At 37.0% G+C, this 11784-nt stretch overlaps 4 protein-coding genes across 6 annotated transcripts in view; 2 read left to right on the top strand and 2 right to left on the bottom strand.

The window, feature by feature from the left end:
• Positions 1–11784, top strand: part of LOC149602758 (uncharacterized) — a 285004-nt gene that overhangs the window by 255983 nt on the left and 17237 nt on the right. The window lies entirely within an intron of this gene.
• On the top strand, positions 3719–5358 carry LOC149602761 (uncharacterized). Its single transcript, XM_089860398.1, has 2 exons — positions 3719–4071; positions 4141–5358. The coding sequence occupies exons 1-2, from the start codon at positions 3819–3821 to the stop codon at positions 5319–5321; spliced, it is 1434 nt and encodes a 477-aa protein (XP_089716524.1). The 5' UTR covers positions 3719–3818; the 3' UTR covers positions 5322–5358.
• LOC149602760 (uncharacterized) lies at positions 5342–6501 on the bottom strand. The gene is made up of 3 exons (XM_089860205.1): positions 5971–6501; positions 5859–5880; positions 5342–5783 (listed from the first exon to the last, which is right to left on the bottom strand). Exons 1-3 carry the CDS (start codon positions 6499–6501, stop codon positions 5398–5400), a joined length of 939 nt encoding a protein of 312 aa, XP_089716331.1. The 3' UTR covers positions 5342–5397.
• LOC149602759 (lactoylglutathione lyase-like) lies at positions 9216–10369 on the bottom strand. Its single transcript, XM_089860400.1, has 5 exons — positions 10031–10369; positions 9881–9963; positions 9667–9807; positions 9537–9604; positions 9216–9439 (listed from the first exon to the last, which is right to left on the bottom strand). The coding sequence occupies exons 1-5, from the start codon at positions 10100–10102 to the stop codon at positions 9273–9275; spliced, it is 531 nt and encodes a 176-aa protein (XP_089716526.1). The 5' UTR covers positions 10103–10369; the 3' UTR covers positions 9216–9272.

Here is an 11784-nt window from a genome sequence, read left to right as displayed (position 1 = left end):
TTTCACTATGCAGACTGGTCTTATAATTTGTAGAAGAATCGATAATAAATCACTTGATTTTCTACTTCACCCTCCCTTTAAGAAGTGCTACGCTCATTTTCCCGATTATTCTAGTTATGTAACTTTAACTAAATGAAAGTGCTCGTAAACTCCTTTAAATTGGCCATTCTCAGCGAAAAGGTATACTATAAGAATGAAATCTCGGATTTTTTTGGTCTTCAAAACTGTAAGTTCAAAAATTTTCCAAAAGTTATACGCAATAATCAAGGGTATAAGACGACAACCAGACTCTATTGGTTTTAGGGTGTGATGGATCAGATACCGTTAGGTTTGAATACGTTTAACGTTAGGGTTAAGTTTATTTTAGGCTAGGTTTCGATTAGGTTTTGAGTAAGGTTCAAATTGGGGCTAAGTTTCCTTTATTTCAGCCATAATTAATGCACCAATGATCTTATTAGAGGGAATTCACATAGGCTGATTGCAAACATGATTTTACGAAAAATACATACGTATATATTTTAAAGATAATTTTCCACAACTCTTGAAAACAGCTTGTTAATGTTAAATAGGTTAAAATTTATTCCTGTTTTGCTTTTGCTAAGGTTTATAACATGCGTCACTTTCTCAACACAGTTGATAAAAATTAAGACTGAAGGGCCAGATATTAATGCAAATGCCTTTGCAGACAAAGACGTGAAAAAGAAAAAAGTAATTGTAGAAAATAATTGGCTGAATAACGGATATTAAAATTTTAAGTTTTAAAGACATGACTATAAAACATTAATTATTTTAAAAAATTGCATATATTAATTTTTTCACCAATTTCAATCATAACTTGTGTTTTTAATACGTTGTTTTACTCATCCCTCTTTTACTTCATACATCACTTGAGTAGCTGGTCCAATTATCCCATCCAAGGAGTGATATGACTTCCTGTAAACACTTATCTTATATTTTTAATGTCTTTGTCTACAAAAACATTTTTTATTCAATGTGTCGAATGAAACTTATCGTGAGATTTGATAAAATTTGACCTCGATGTGACAATCGTGGCGCGAGACATGGAGCGTGCAGGGGGTTACGCGATTGGTCGGAGGTACTTAAATTATACATAAACTCTCAAACTAATTTGATTTTAAAATCATTCGGAGATATTTCCTGTATGTTTCACTATGCAGATTGGTCTTATAATTAGTAGAGTAATCGATAAAAAATCACTTGATTTCCCTTTTCATCCTCTCTTTAAGCAACGATATCATTCAAGTTTTAACATGGAAACAAAGAAACCAATTAGAAGTGCAAGTTGGTCCAGAAGTACTTAATTCCAAGGTTTCTTTATAATTATATTTTTCTACTTTCACATTCAGAAAGGACGGAATGATACGAATTTCCAAGAAGCAATTTGTTAATTACAATGTCTTTTAATTTTTAACCATTTACAGCTCGCACTAACTTTAGAAATTGTTCCACCATTCTGAACAAACACGAGTGGATATGTTTGATCGTAACATAACGAATAAAAATAATTTCGCTTTGTAATCTCTGCTATGAGTCTGAGATCTTGCTAATTGATAAAACCATTTTCTTTCGATTTTTGCTTTATGCAAGAATTTCACATATCGGATTTTTACCTGGATTTGGGGGGGGAGTAATTTTGAAACAAAGCATTTTAGGGAAACGTTTGGCCTACACATCACAAGACGAAGAAGAAAATTAAGTCAATGGGGATTAAGGAGCAGACTTTTTTCAATGGAAGATAATCAGCGCAGTATTAATCATTTGGACTTCTTGGCATATGCCTTTCAGCGGAGGAGACATTTCTAACCAGTTTCACCCTTTGGGGGCTTAATATCTACGTTAAATCGTCTGAGGCCTTACTTATATGCCTACTGTTGAGAAAGGGTAAGGCAAGACAAATTAATTACGCGTAAAAAATCACTTCTGTAAACTTAATTGATTTAGTCCCAGACCTGGTAAAGTGAACAACATGTAACATACCCAAAATGGAGATTTACAAAAGTCATCCAATACGTATGAACCCATCTGAAGACTAATAAGGCTAAAATCTTTTAAAATATTAATGAATTTTAGCAGTTTGTTTAACAGGCTAGTCGCTGGTTTACGGACGTCTAACTGATTCTTTCAATGTTTTTCAGTAAACGGATAAATTGGTGATGGCTTGAAACCCTACATTAAGACCTTGATCAGATATCGTTTGAATAACACAAGTGGATCGGAATACGAATTCATCTACATTAGAGATGAATAATAAAATACCAGACTTCAAGCCATCTCTTTTGTATACTTTTATGAAATATACATTTTTTTCATAGAAATTATGCTATTAAAATTCGTGGGGAAGATTATATAAAATCGATGATGACAGACTGTATACAACTTTAAGAAAAATATATTTTATAAACTCTCCGACTAAAAATAGTCAAACCATAATTGAATTGAAGCCTTCATTAATAAGTTAGTGGAAGAAACATTAATCGAACTCTAGCTGGTTGTCTTCCTTCATCTGATAATAATCAGACGAGTATACAATGGTATTCCAGGTTTTAGGAAAGAGGCGAAATGGAGTAGAAATAATCGCGGGACATGTGCGGCAAGGAAAGTCTCCCAGAGTTCCTTGCGTGCGTGCCTACCTTTAGGCAGAGCCGGAAATAAGCACAGGGTATTGGACATTGTCCAATAAAAATTTAAAATGCCCAATAAAATTTTAAAATGTCCAATAAAATTTTAAAATGTCCAATAAAATTTTAAAATGTCCAATAAAATTTTAAAATGTCCAATAATTTTTTTAAAAACTAAGGGGGTCACTGGACAGTTTGACCGATAAATTTTTCCGAAGTTTTGATAGCTTGGCTTGGAGAAGCGACACTACTTTTGCACACTTCAGTATACAATGTCCTATATATTTTTCATTCAAAACAGAGGGTCACTGGACACTTGTCCTATAAGATTTTTTTCTTATTTCCGGCCGCCTAGCGCCATTTAAAAAAATGGGTCATTGTCGACGTTCTCGAACATAACGAGTTTTTAACGACCCTACCAAAACGCCAAGGATGATGTGAGAACTTCGTTGCCGTAGGTGGTCGTACAGAAGCTTCGTTATAGATATTGAGATCTCTACTTCATCTCGCCTCTCTCCTCCAAGCTTCTAGGCATAAGCCATTCAGCGGATTTGACTTATTTATTTACAGTTTGATCTCTTGGGGTCTGAGATCGTGGGTCCTAGTGTCGACCCTCTTGTGAATAATGCGTAATTCAGGACTAATCAGATAGCCTTTGTTCCCCCAAAATAGTAGCTTCCAATATTAACTATCCATTTTAAATATTTTTTTTTATTCAAATTTAATTAATCTCGAAAGAAATACATAAAATTCTCGTTCAAGGCATTTGACGAGTCTTTCGACTTTTTGGAATAAACAGTGACTATGTGTAGTAGATAAGAATTATAATTCTGTACTAGGACCTTGGGAAACGGAAGTGTTCTAGATGAATAACAAAATCCCAGACTCCGCTTCAAGCCTTTTATTCGGTTCATCACTTTTTTTTTTCAAAAATGTTAATTATTACGAATTAGTTTTGCTTAAGATAATATTCAAATGAGGTGATATAAATATAATAGCCTCCTTCTGATAATATGTAATCACTGATGTATATCAAGGTAAATGTAAAATAAAAAAATAAGTTTGTTAAAAGGATTCGCAATCGCCACTACATGACCCGCCACCACGCGGTAGTGAGGGGAACTGTCGAAAAGGGGGTTGTTGATTTTGGGCCTTGGACTTTAAGGTTGTTAGTTGTTAATGATAGTAGAACTGTTGAATATAATTAAACCATTTGAGTTAATTATGCCGAAAATAAGTAAAAAATTTTGCTGCGTACCTCAATGTAATTCGTCGCTTAATAAGTGCATTCCTGGGTTAAGTTTGCATTTGTTCCCAAAAAACCCGAAACTTAGAAACTCTTGGAAGAACATTTTGAGAATTGGAAAGCCAATTTCCAATTCAATGATTGTTTGTAGCCTGCATTTTAATCGCAATGATTATTTCTTGCCAGGTATTTATAGTTTTCCTTTTATATTAACTAAGCCTAGCAGATACTTAATTTATAACTTGTTTATATTAGATGTCCCAGCTAAGACACGTAGATTGAAACTCGGAGTTGTTCCATCTCAAAATTTACCCACAACATCCCACCAAAAACAATTTACAGAGAATCATTTGAAAAGAAGGGCAGAAAGAGCCAAGAGAGTTGAAGCAAGGAATATAACAGCAAAAGCTGGAACTGATGATTTAACAGAGCATAAAGAAGAAACATTTCTCTTAGAAACCCACGAAGAAATGTTAGAAGAAACGGAGGTTCTGGAATTGAATCGTATTCCGGAAAAGAAAGACGCAACGGTTCAAGTTAACACTTACACACTGGAAAGCTACAGTATTTTAAATTCCATAAAAAATGATAAAGATATTAATCGTCTATCCGGAGTGGCTACTTTTGAAACATTTTTTGCAATTGTGGAATCAACAAAATTGATATTAAATTTTCAAACATTAATACCAGTGGAGGGTATTGTGCTGCTCGTTCTAATGAAGATAAAACTCAATATTTCGTACGGTGTTTTGTCAACAATGCTCAGAATTTCTGAAACTAGCTGTCGCAGATATTTTCGTAAGGCAGTTTTTGTCTTAGCCGACGTTTTGCAAACTGCAATTGTTTTCCCAGCTAAAGAAGAAATAGTAGAAAACATGCCTCAATGTTTTCAAAAGTTCAAAAATGTTGTTATTGTGCTTGATTGTACTGAAACACCAATTGAGAGGCCAAGGTGTCTAAAATGTAGAATTTTGACCTACTCTCATTACAAGGGAACGCATACCATAAAACTTCTAGTTGGTGTGTCCCCAGCTGGACTAATAACTTACGTGAGCAAACCCTATGGTGGAAGAGCCTCCGATAAACATATAACTATCGAGAGTAAAGTTCTCGACAAACTCACCCCATATGTTGACGCAGTAATGGTAGATAAAGGTTTTTACATAGAAGAAGAGTGCGCGGATAAAGGCATTGATCTAATTAGACCACCCTTTCTAAAAAATAAAAAACAACTTTCAGCAAAAGAAGCTACAAGAAATGTAGAAATTGCTAAAGCCAGGGTTCATGTCGAAAGAGCAATTCAGCGATTTAAATTGTTTGCCATGTTTTCAGAAAAGATGGAGTGGGATATGATCTGTTATGTTAATGAAATGAAAATTATTGCAGTTGGGATTGTTAATTTGTCGGCACCTATTCTTGGCGATTCAAGATTTTAATTACAGAAATAAAATACTCATTACAATCAGTAAACAATTTATTTATTTTTAGCTTTTGCCAAAAAAAAAGGGCATTTTAACTAACTAAGCGAGGGAGTAAATGCGTAAAATATACAAATTTTAGTTTTTCAATTAAATTTGAGATAAATTTAAGATCTGCATGTACAACAATATTTAAAAAATCATTACTTTTTTTGCTGTAAACAACAAAATGAGTCTGATTTAAGTTTAAAACTGCCATTCCTAATTGAACTTGGCCATAATATTTGTGCTTTTTTTTTAAATCGTAGCCTTTCTCAGTTTTTACTAGAAAACTAATTTTTTTCATTTCTACCAGTTCTGCGGATGAAACATTTTCTCCTTCAACAGGGCATTTTACTTCAAGCAAGATTGAAGGTTTTTGATTTTCAAAAATTACACCGTCAGGGCTAAAAGCTAACCAGGGAGCTGATGCATTTATCACTGTTCCGAATGATTTCAAATCATGCCCATAAACTTCTTTATACCGCTTGGTAGCCAGTTTTTCAGTTTTCTTACCATATTCTGTGTTTTTATTTCCCTTAAAATTATATGATTTTAAATGCTTTTCTATTTTCATTTTCCAAGCACCTTCAGTTCTCTCTACGTAAGTGAATAGAGCATAGCATACTGATCCTGTTATTCGTCTTTTACGTTCCCAAAGCCAGGTCTTACTTTCTTCGTCATCACCTTGAAGTGCCGTTTCTTTACAAAGCTCTATGGCTCGCTCTTTAGTTACTCTAACGTGAGCATTAAACCAATCTCTACACTTCTCATCCAATCTAGCTAGTTCTAAGTTCCATAGTTGCGATGTTAAATATTGGTTTTCAGTCGTTGAATGAGCAATCAAGACATCTTCACTCTGTGAAACATTTAAAACTCTATTCAGAGCTTCAGCTTGGTTTGTATTTTTAGTTAAAATGTCGGAACAAGGGAAGTCCAAGGAAAGGTTTGAAATATTCCGAGCTCTACCTTTTTTGTGGAGAGCGAGAGCAGACTTTGGGGCGCTGGCCAACAGTTTCTTTTGTATAAGAGTGTTTATCTCCTCCGTAGGTTTCTTATGCACTGCTTCTATCTTTTTAAAATGGCAAAAATGTTCAACTGGTATGGGCTTATACATATTCTTGCCAGAGTCTTTTAGTTTTCCCCATTGTTGTTTCATATCTGTACAACTGAGATCCTCAAGCGAAGAAACTCCTTCTCGGTTCAATAGTAATTGTTTTATTGTCTATGGCTCCTGAATCGTACAAAAAAAAAATCACAAAACGTGTCTCCGTTGATATACAATAAATTTTTATCTACGTGTGACGTAGTTTGTGGGATTAAGAACTTATCTCAGGTGGCCTTGAAAGTGTCGTTTGTGGAAAATACACGAAAAGCAAGAAGGGCAGTAGGCCCAATGGATGATAGGTGGAAACCGGGTCGTATTGGGAAAGAGATTGTTGGTATTATTTTAGAGACCACACCTGTGTGCAGAGTGAGTAGCGGAACTTATTTTCGAGCAAATAGTTGCTAATTTCACATTGAAAAGAAATATATCACAAGTTCTACAGAAAAACTATTACTCGTTGGGATGTAAGACAGCTTTTTACCTCTCCGAGTGACGATGACGTCACGGAGAGGTTTTACACTAGACGTGTCTGTCACCAAAGAGGAGAGAAAGAGGGAGAGAGAATCAGTATAGGCAGCCGTGATCCATGCGTGGTGAAAACGGGGGTAAATCTACGGTACACCGCGGTGCCTGAGCGCTGCTTTCTCGCGCACAGTGGGATGACAGAGATAAGGCGAGGAGGTCAATCCCCCCATGTGCAAAGGATGTGCGCACTAAAACTAAACGTACCGAAAATTGTTTTTACTAAACCCTATTTTTCCATTTTTCGGCGGAATTTATAAAGCGCGTTTCTATCTCCCTCTGCTGTCACCGCGTTCGCAGTTGGCAAATCGGAGCAAACGTGTTCGCAATTTCCGGACCACGTTCGCAGTACACAGAAATTCGGAAAATTTTACTTCATTGCTTTATCCATCTTATTTGACGCCAATCATTAACTAGCCGGCTAGTTACACCTTAATTCATCTGCTGTCTAACCGCCAGTTGTTTCACCTAATGCCAACCGGTATTTAATGGCTTCTAAGTTCTAACAACAACACCATGCACTAGTCTTTCGTGTACACCACATACACAACAATCTGTTCTTATTGGCTTCTAACACCACCATCTACTGGTCTTCCGTCTATACCACATAGACACCAATCTGTAACATTGGCTTCTACTCCATCATCGTCGTTAGGCTTAAGATGTACGCCGCGAGCGGCTAGGGTTACGAGAAACGTCTAGCCTCCCAATGGCAGGGCTTCCACCGAAGGTTCACGCAATAGAGAAACTAATTAAAGCAAAGCCCGGGTCCAGTGGATCCCCTACAAGTTGACTTTCCTTACAAACTCCAGTTTTGGCTTGGCGAAAGCAGGAGGCATTTGTGCGCGGGATTTATAAGTGCACTTCTAAACCCCGCCCACTAGCCTTCGCCAAGCTAAACCCGGAGTTCAGGAGGAAAGTCGACTTGTAGGGGATCCACTGGACCCAAGGAAAGCGCGGCTAGGTTGATGCCCCTTATAAATGACTTTCTGCTACACAGTGGCTAAGCTTGCTAAAGACTACTTAAGCCAAAGGCAGGAACCAATGGGAACTAGTGCATTAGGTCTGATTGGTTCCTGCCTTTGCAGGGCCGGATTAAGCAATTTTGCACCCGGGCGCCGAGATAGTGTGCGCCCCCTTAAGTCGGAAAAAACGGAACAGCAAATGTCCCTAAGGGGGAATAGTTTAATCCAATGCGCCCCCAACAAGCCTTGCGCCCGGGGGCCAGTGCCCCCTTGCCCCCCCCCTTAATCCGGCCCTGTGCCTTTGGCAAGGTAAAATTCGTGTCCAAAAGATTAGCCAGAATGCTAGGGGTGATCATGGAGCCGCGCTTTCCTTTAAAATTTTATAATCATTTGGAGGTTTTTTTCTCATTTCCAAAGCAATAAAAATTAAGGCCAGTTCGCCGTAGGGTTTGCAGACAGTACTTCTGACATTTTAGTTCGCCTTCAATCTCCACTAGGTGCGCTCTATGACTACCCCTCCAGTGACGCCACGCTTTGATTTGACATATTTTCCCCCCGGATTGAGGGGCGTACGGGGTTGCGGGCAGACTGACTTGAGGCAACACTCCCAAAGCTGAAGGGGTAGATTTCTATATCATGCTCTTACTGCATGGTTTTCACTCCTTTCCCCAGCGTGACTCCGTAGTCTGCATTAACTAGAATGAGACGAATTAAATGTAGAACCAGGGGACTTCAAAAAAGACGTTTCGGTTTTCGGTCTCGTCATACAAGGTATACAACGTTAGTTCTCACGCTATCTTTGGTCCTCAATTCTGAATTTCAGCTTTTAGTAGTAAATTACTTATATTTAATAATAAAATAATAATTAAATTAAATAATTAAATTTTAAAATCCTGAAAGAACCAAAGAAAATTTCCTTTAATGAATTATCAGTTTATAGAAGGATAGCAAAGAGCGCCATCACGCGAGGAAAATATAGGCCTATATCTTCGAGATAAGGTAAGTCCCCCACCTTTAGCCAAGCTTAAACTGGCCTTAATTCTTATTGTGTTGACAACGATTTCTTGAATGGTTGCCTTATAATTAGTTGCAGAATCTTCACCCCCCCCCTTTTTACGGAATATCTAGTTGATTATAATTTCTTTAACAATGAAAAAGCTTTTGGGTTTTAGGTTCCTTCCAAGGTATAACACAATTTAAATTAAAAATGTCAAACTTCGTGAACAAAATGACTTTCTTCATCTACCCTTTAGCAAAGTAAATTATAATAACAAAAAATTTTCAAAATTAAACAATTTTATATAGTTTTTAATATTAGCAGCATTTTTTTTTTCGTTAGACAGCTTTATTATTGAATATTTCAATCCAGTATCCATCTGGATCTTGAATGAAAGCGATGGTCTTCATTTTTCCATCCTCCATTCTTTTAATAAATTTTACACCGAGTTTTTCGAATCTGTCGCAGGCGGCTTTCACATCTGGAACCATAATTCCAATATGACCTGAAAAAAGGGGGTTCAGAATATTTAAAATTATACTCTTTTGCAAAAAATCTTTCTTCGTCAATAACTATGTCAAAATAGGATGAAAAAAAATTACCAAAACCACGAGGTTCAGAATTTCCATTATGATATTTAACAGCGTCATCATTTTCACTTCCCCAATTACTATTAATTAAGATAACAATATAATGTCCACGTAGAAATGATTAAGGCTATCACCATCTTACTGAGTCAACTCTATGGTTGCCTTTCGTGAAAAAACCCATTCTTTTCGGGCTTTTGCTTCAGTGGGAATTTCCTCAGCGTTTTCATAACCCATAAAATACAAAGAAAACTTCATTTCTGGGAAATCTAATTTGACCAAAAGCCTAGTTGTAACGAGTAAAATTTAATTGACATAGAATTTAAAATTGACAAATAATTTATAAATAAAGTTTTAACCTCATTCCTAAAACCTTGGTGTAAAAATCTAACGATTTTTGAGGATCTTTAATACGATACATGGTTTGTTGCATAATGAAATCCTAATAAAATCAAGTAAAATCATATTAATAATTAGTAACTGCTATTAATTATAGGTAATTTGCTAACTTTAGTTGCTGGGTCGGGCTCGGAGCATGCCTTTTCGGCTTTTTCATCGGATAATCCAACTATTTCAGACATTTTAAAATTAAAAGTAAAATAACACGGTCAAAATAATACACAAAATAATTTTGGGGGAAAGGGCAACACCTTCTAACCAGGCTAGGAAATAAGACAGGTTTACAGGTCAAAAACCAGTTTATTAATTGCTTGGACTAGTTTTTTAATTCAAAAAGTGGGGGTTACTGGTCCTCGGGACCAGTTTATTAATTGCAAATCTATAGGAGAACAAAGGCTGGGACCACTCCGCAGACCAGTTTATTATTTAGGACACTAGGGGGTCACTGGTCCCAAGGACTAGTTTAAAAATTATCCTTATTTCTAAGCCTGCTTCTAACGGTACCAAATTACCAATTACCGTAGACAGAAAAGAAAGCAGACGACGAAATTCAAGGACGCCACTAGTTTGAAAAACGTTTACAGCAAACCAGAGTTTTGCATAATGCCACCAGTTTTGAAATTTTGTTTCCAAAATATTAAACTGCATAAATTGTACAACTTTATCTTGCATAACTCAACATAAGGCCAGTATTTTCAACAGTTTTTTGCCAATATACTAATTTGCATAAAATTACCATGCAAACCTCCCCATACACAAGGGTAAATCCAGACTTAGAAATAAGGATAATTTTTAAACTAGTCCTTGGGACCAGTGACCCCCTAGTGTCCTAAATAATAAACTGGTCTCCGGAGTGGTCCCAGCCTTTGTTCTCCTATAGATTTGCAATTAATAAACTGGTCCCGAGGACCAGTAACCCCCACTTTTTGAATTAAAAAACTAGTCCAAGCAATTAATAAACTGGTTTTGGACCAGAGGACGGGTGCTGTTTCTAAGTTTGGGTAAATCTTCTGTATTAAATTTTATGTCGTCTGCATGGTATTCCGCGAAATTTTAGTGTAGCTTAATTTGGCCCCTTACTGGTCTGGGGGATACAGTTTTACCCTAAATTTATGGCAGTGTCTATTTGCCCCTGTTTTTCGGGCCAAAATAGTCCCCGGGCTATTTACCCCTGTTATTCGGGCCTAAATAGATGGCCACTAGGGGCGAGACTATTTTGGCCCGAAAAGCAGGGATAAAAAGTCTGGAAATACAACGGAGCTATTTTCGCCTGTTTTACGGGCGTCATAATTTTCAGGCCAAAATAGTTTAGTTGTATTATCAGGCCAAAATAGCTAGGATTTGAATTCCTGACTATTTTGGCCTGATAATTTCGACGCCCGATAAACGATAAACAGGAGTAAATGGTCAGTGCCGCGCGGGCAAACCTATTTCGGCCCGTTGGAAATGGAAGCCGGAAAAACAGGCCAAAATAGCTAGGATTTGAATTCCTGACTATTTTGGCCTGATAATTTCGACGCCCGATAAACGATAAACAGGAGTAAATGGTCAGTGCCGCGCGGGCAAACCTATTTCGGCCCGTTGGAAATGGAAGCCGGAAAAACAGGCCAAAATAGCTAGGATTTGAATTCCTGACTATAGTGTGCTACCACGAAGCTGTAAGGGGGAAACTGTGACGTCAATATTGGGTCCCGAATTTGTATTGCCCAAGCTGACGACGTCTCGCGACCATAGATATATATACAGGTCTAGATACACTTCCCCTCTGTTAGGCCCTTTAAAAAATGCGGAGGTGAGAACTAGCAGTCGACGCTTTACGGCGGGGGAATTAGATCCAAACGCCATCTATCGAGAGTTTCAAGAA

The sequence above is a fragment of the Phalangium opilio genome, unplaced genomic scaffold, assembly GCF_054372755.1.
Source record: "Phalangium opilio isolate 3A_F unplaced genomic scaffold, DU_Popi_V2 ptg000352l_1, whole genome shotgun sequence".
In the NCBI taxonomy this organism is placed as follows: domain Eukaryota; kingdom Metazoa; phylum Arthropoda; class Arachnida; order Opiliones; family Phalangiidae; genus Phalangium; species Phalangium opilio.
Note: the sequence above shows the minus strand (reverse complement) of the source record. Positions and strands in the feature narration are given on the sequence as shown.

What these genes read in the sequence shown, in the direction of transcription:
- LOC149602761 (XM_089860398.1), top strand. Translation starts at nt 3,819, where the DNA reads ATGATAGTAGAACTGTTGAATATAATTAAACCATTTGAGTTAATTATG. An exon ending in CAATGATTATTTCTTGCCAG is followed by an intron (nt 4,072 to 4,140) that starts GTATTTATAGTT and finishes TGTTTATATTAG; the next exon opens with ATGTCCCAGCTAAGACACGT.
- LOC149602759 (XM_089860400.1), bottom strand. Translation starts at nt 10,102, where the DNA reads ATGTCTGAAATAGTTGGATTATCCGATGAAAAAGCCGAAAAGGCATGC. An exon ending in AGCCCGACCCAGCAACTAAA is followed by an intron (nt 9,964 to 10,030) that starts GTTAGCAAATTA and finishes TGATTTTATTAG; the next exon opens with GATTTCATTATGCAACAAAC. An exon ending in ACCAAGGTTTTAGGAATGAG is followed by an intron (nt 9,808 to 9,880) that starts GTTAAAACTTTA and finishes CGTTACAACTAG; the next exon opens with GCTTTTGGTCAAATTAGATT.
- LOC149602760 (XM_089860205.1), bottom strand. Translation starts at nt 6,501, where the DNA reads ATGAAACAACAATGGGGAAAACTAAAAGACTCTGGCAAGAATATGTAT. An exon ending in AAAGACGAATAACAGGATCA is followed by an intron (nt 5,881 to 5,970) that starts GTATGCTATGCT and finishes TATAATTTTAAG; the next exon opens with GGAAATAAAAACACAGAATA. An exon ending in AAATAAAAACACAGAATATG is followed by an intron (nt 5,784 to 5,858) that starts GTAAGAAAACTG and finishes CATTCGGAACAG; the next exon opens with TGATAAATGCATCAGCTCCC.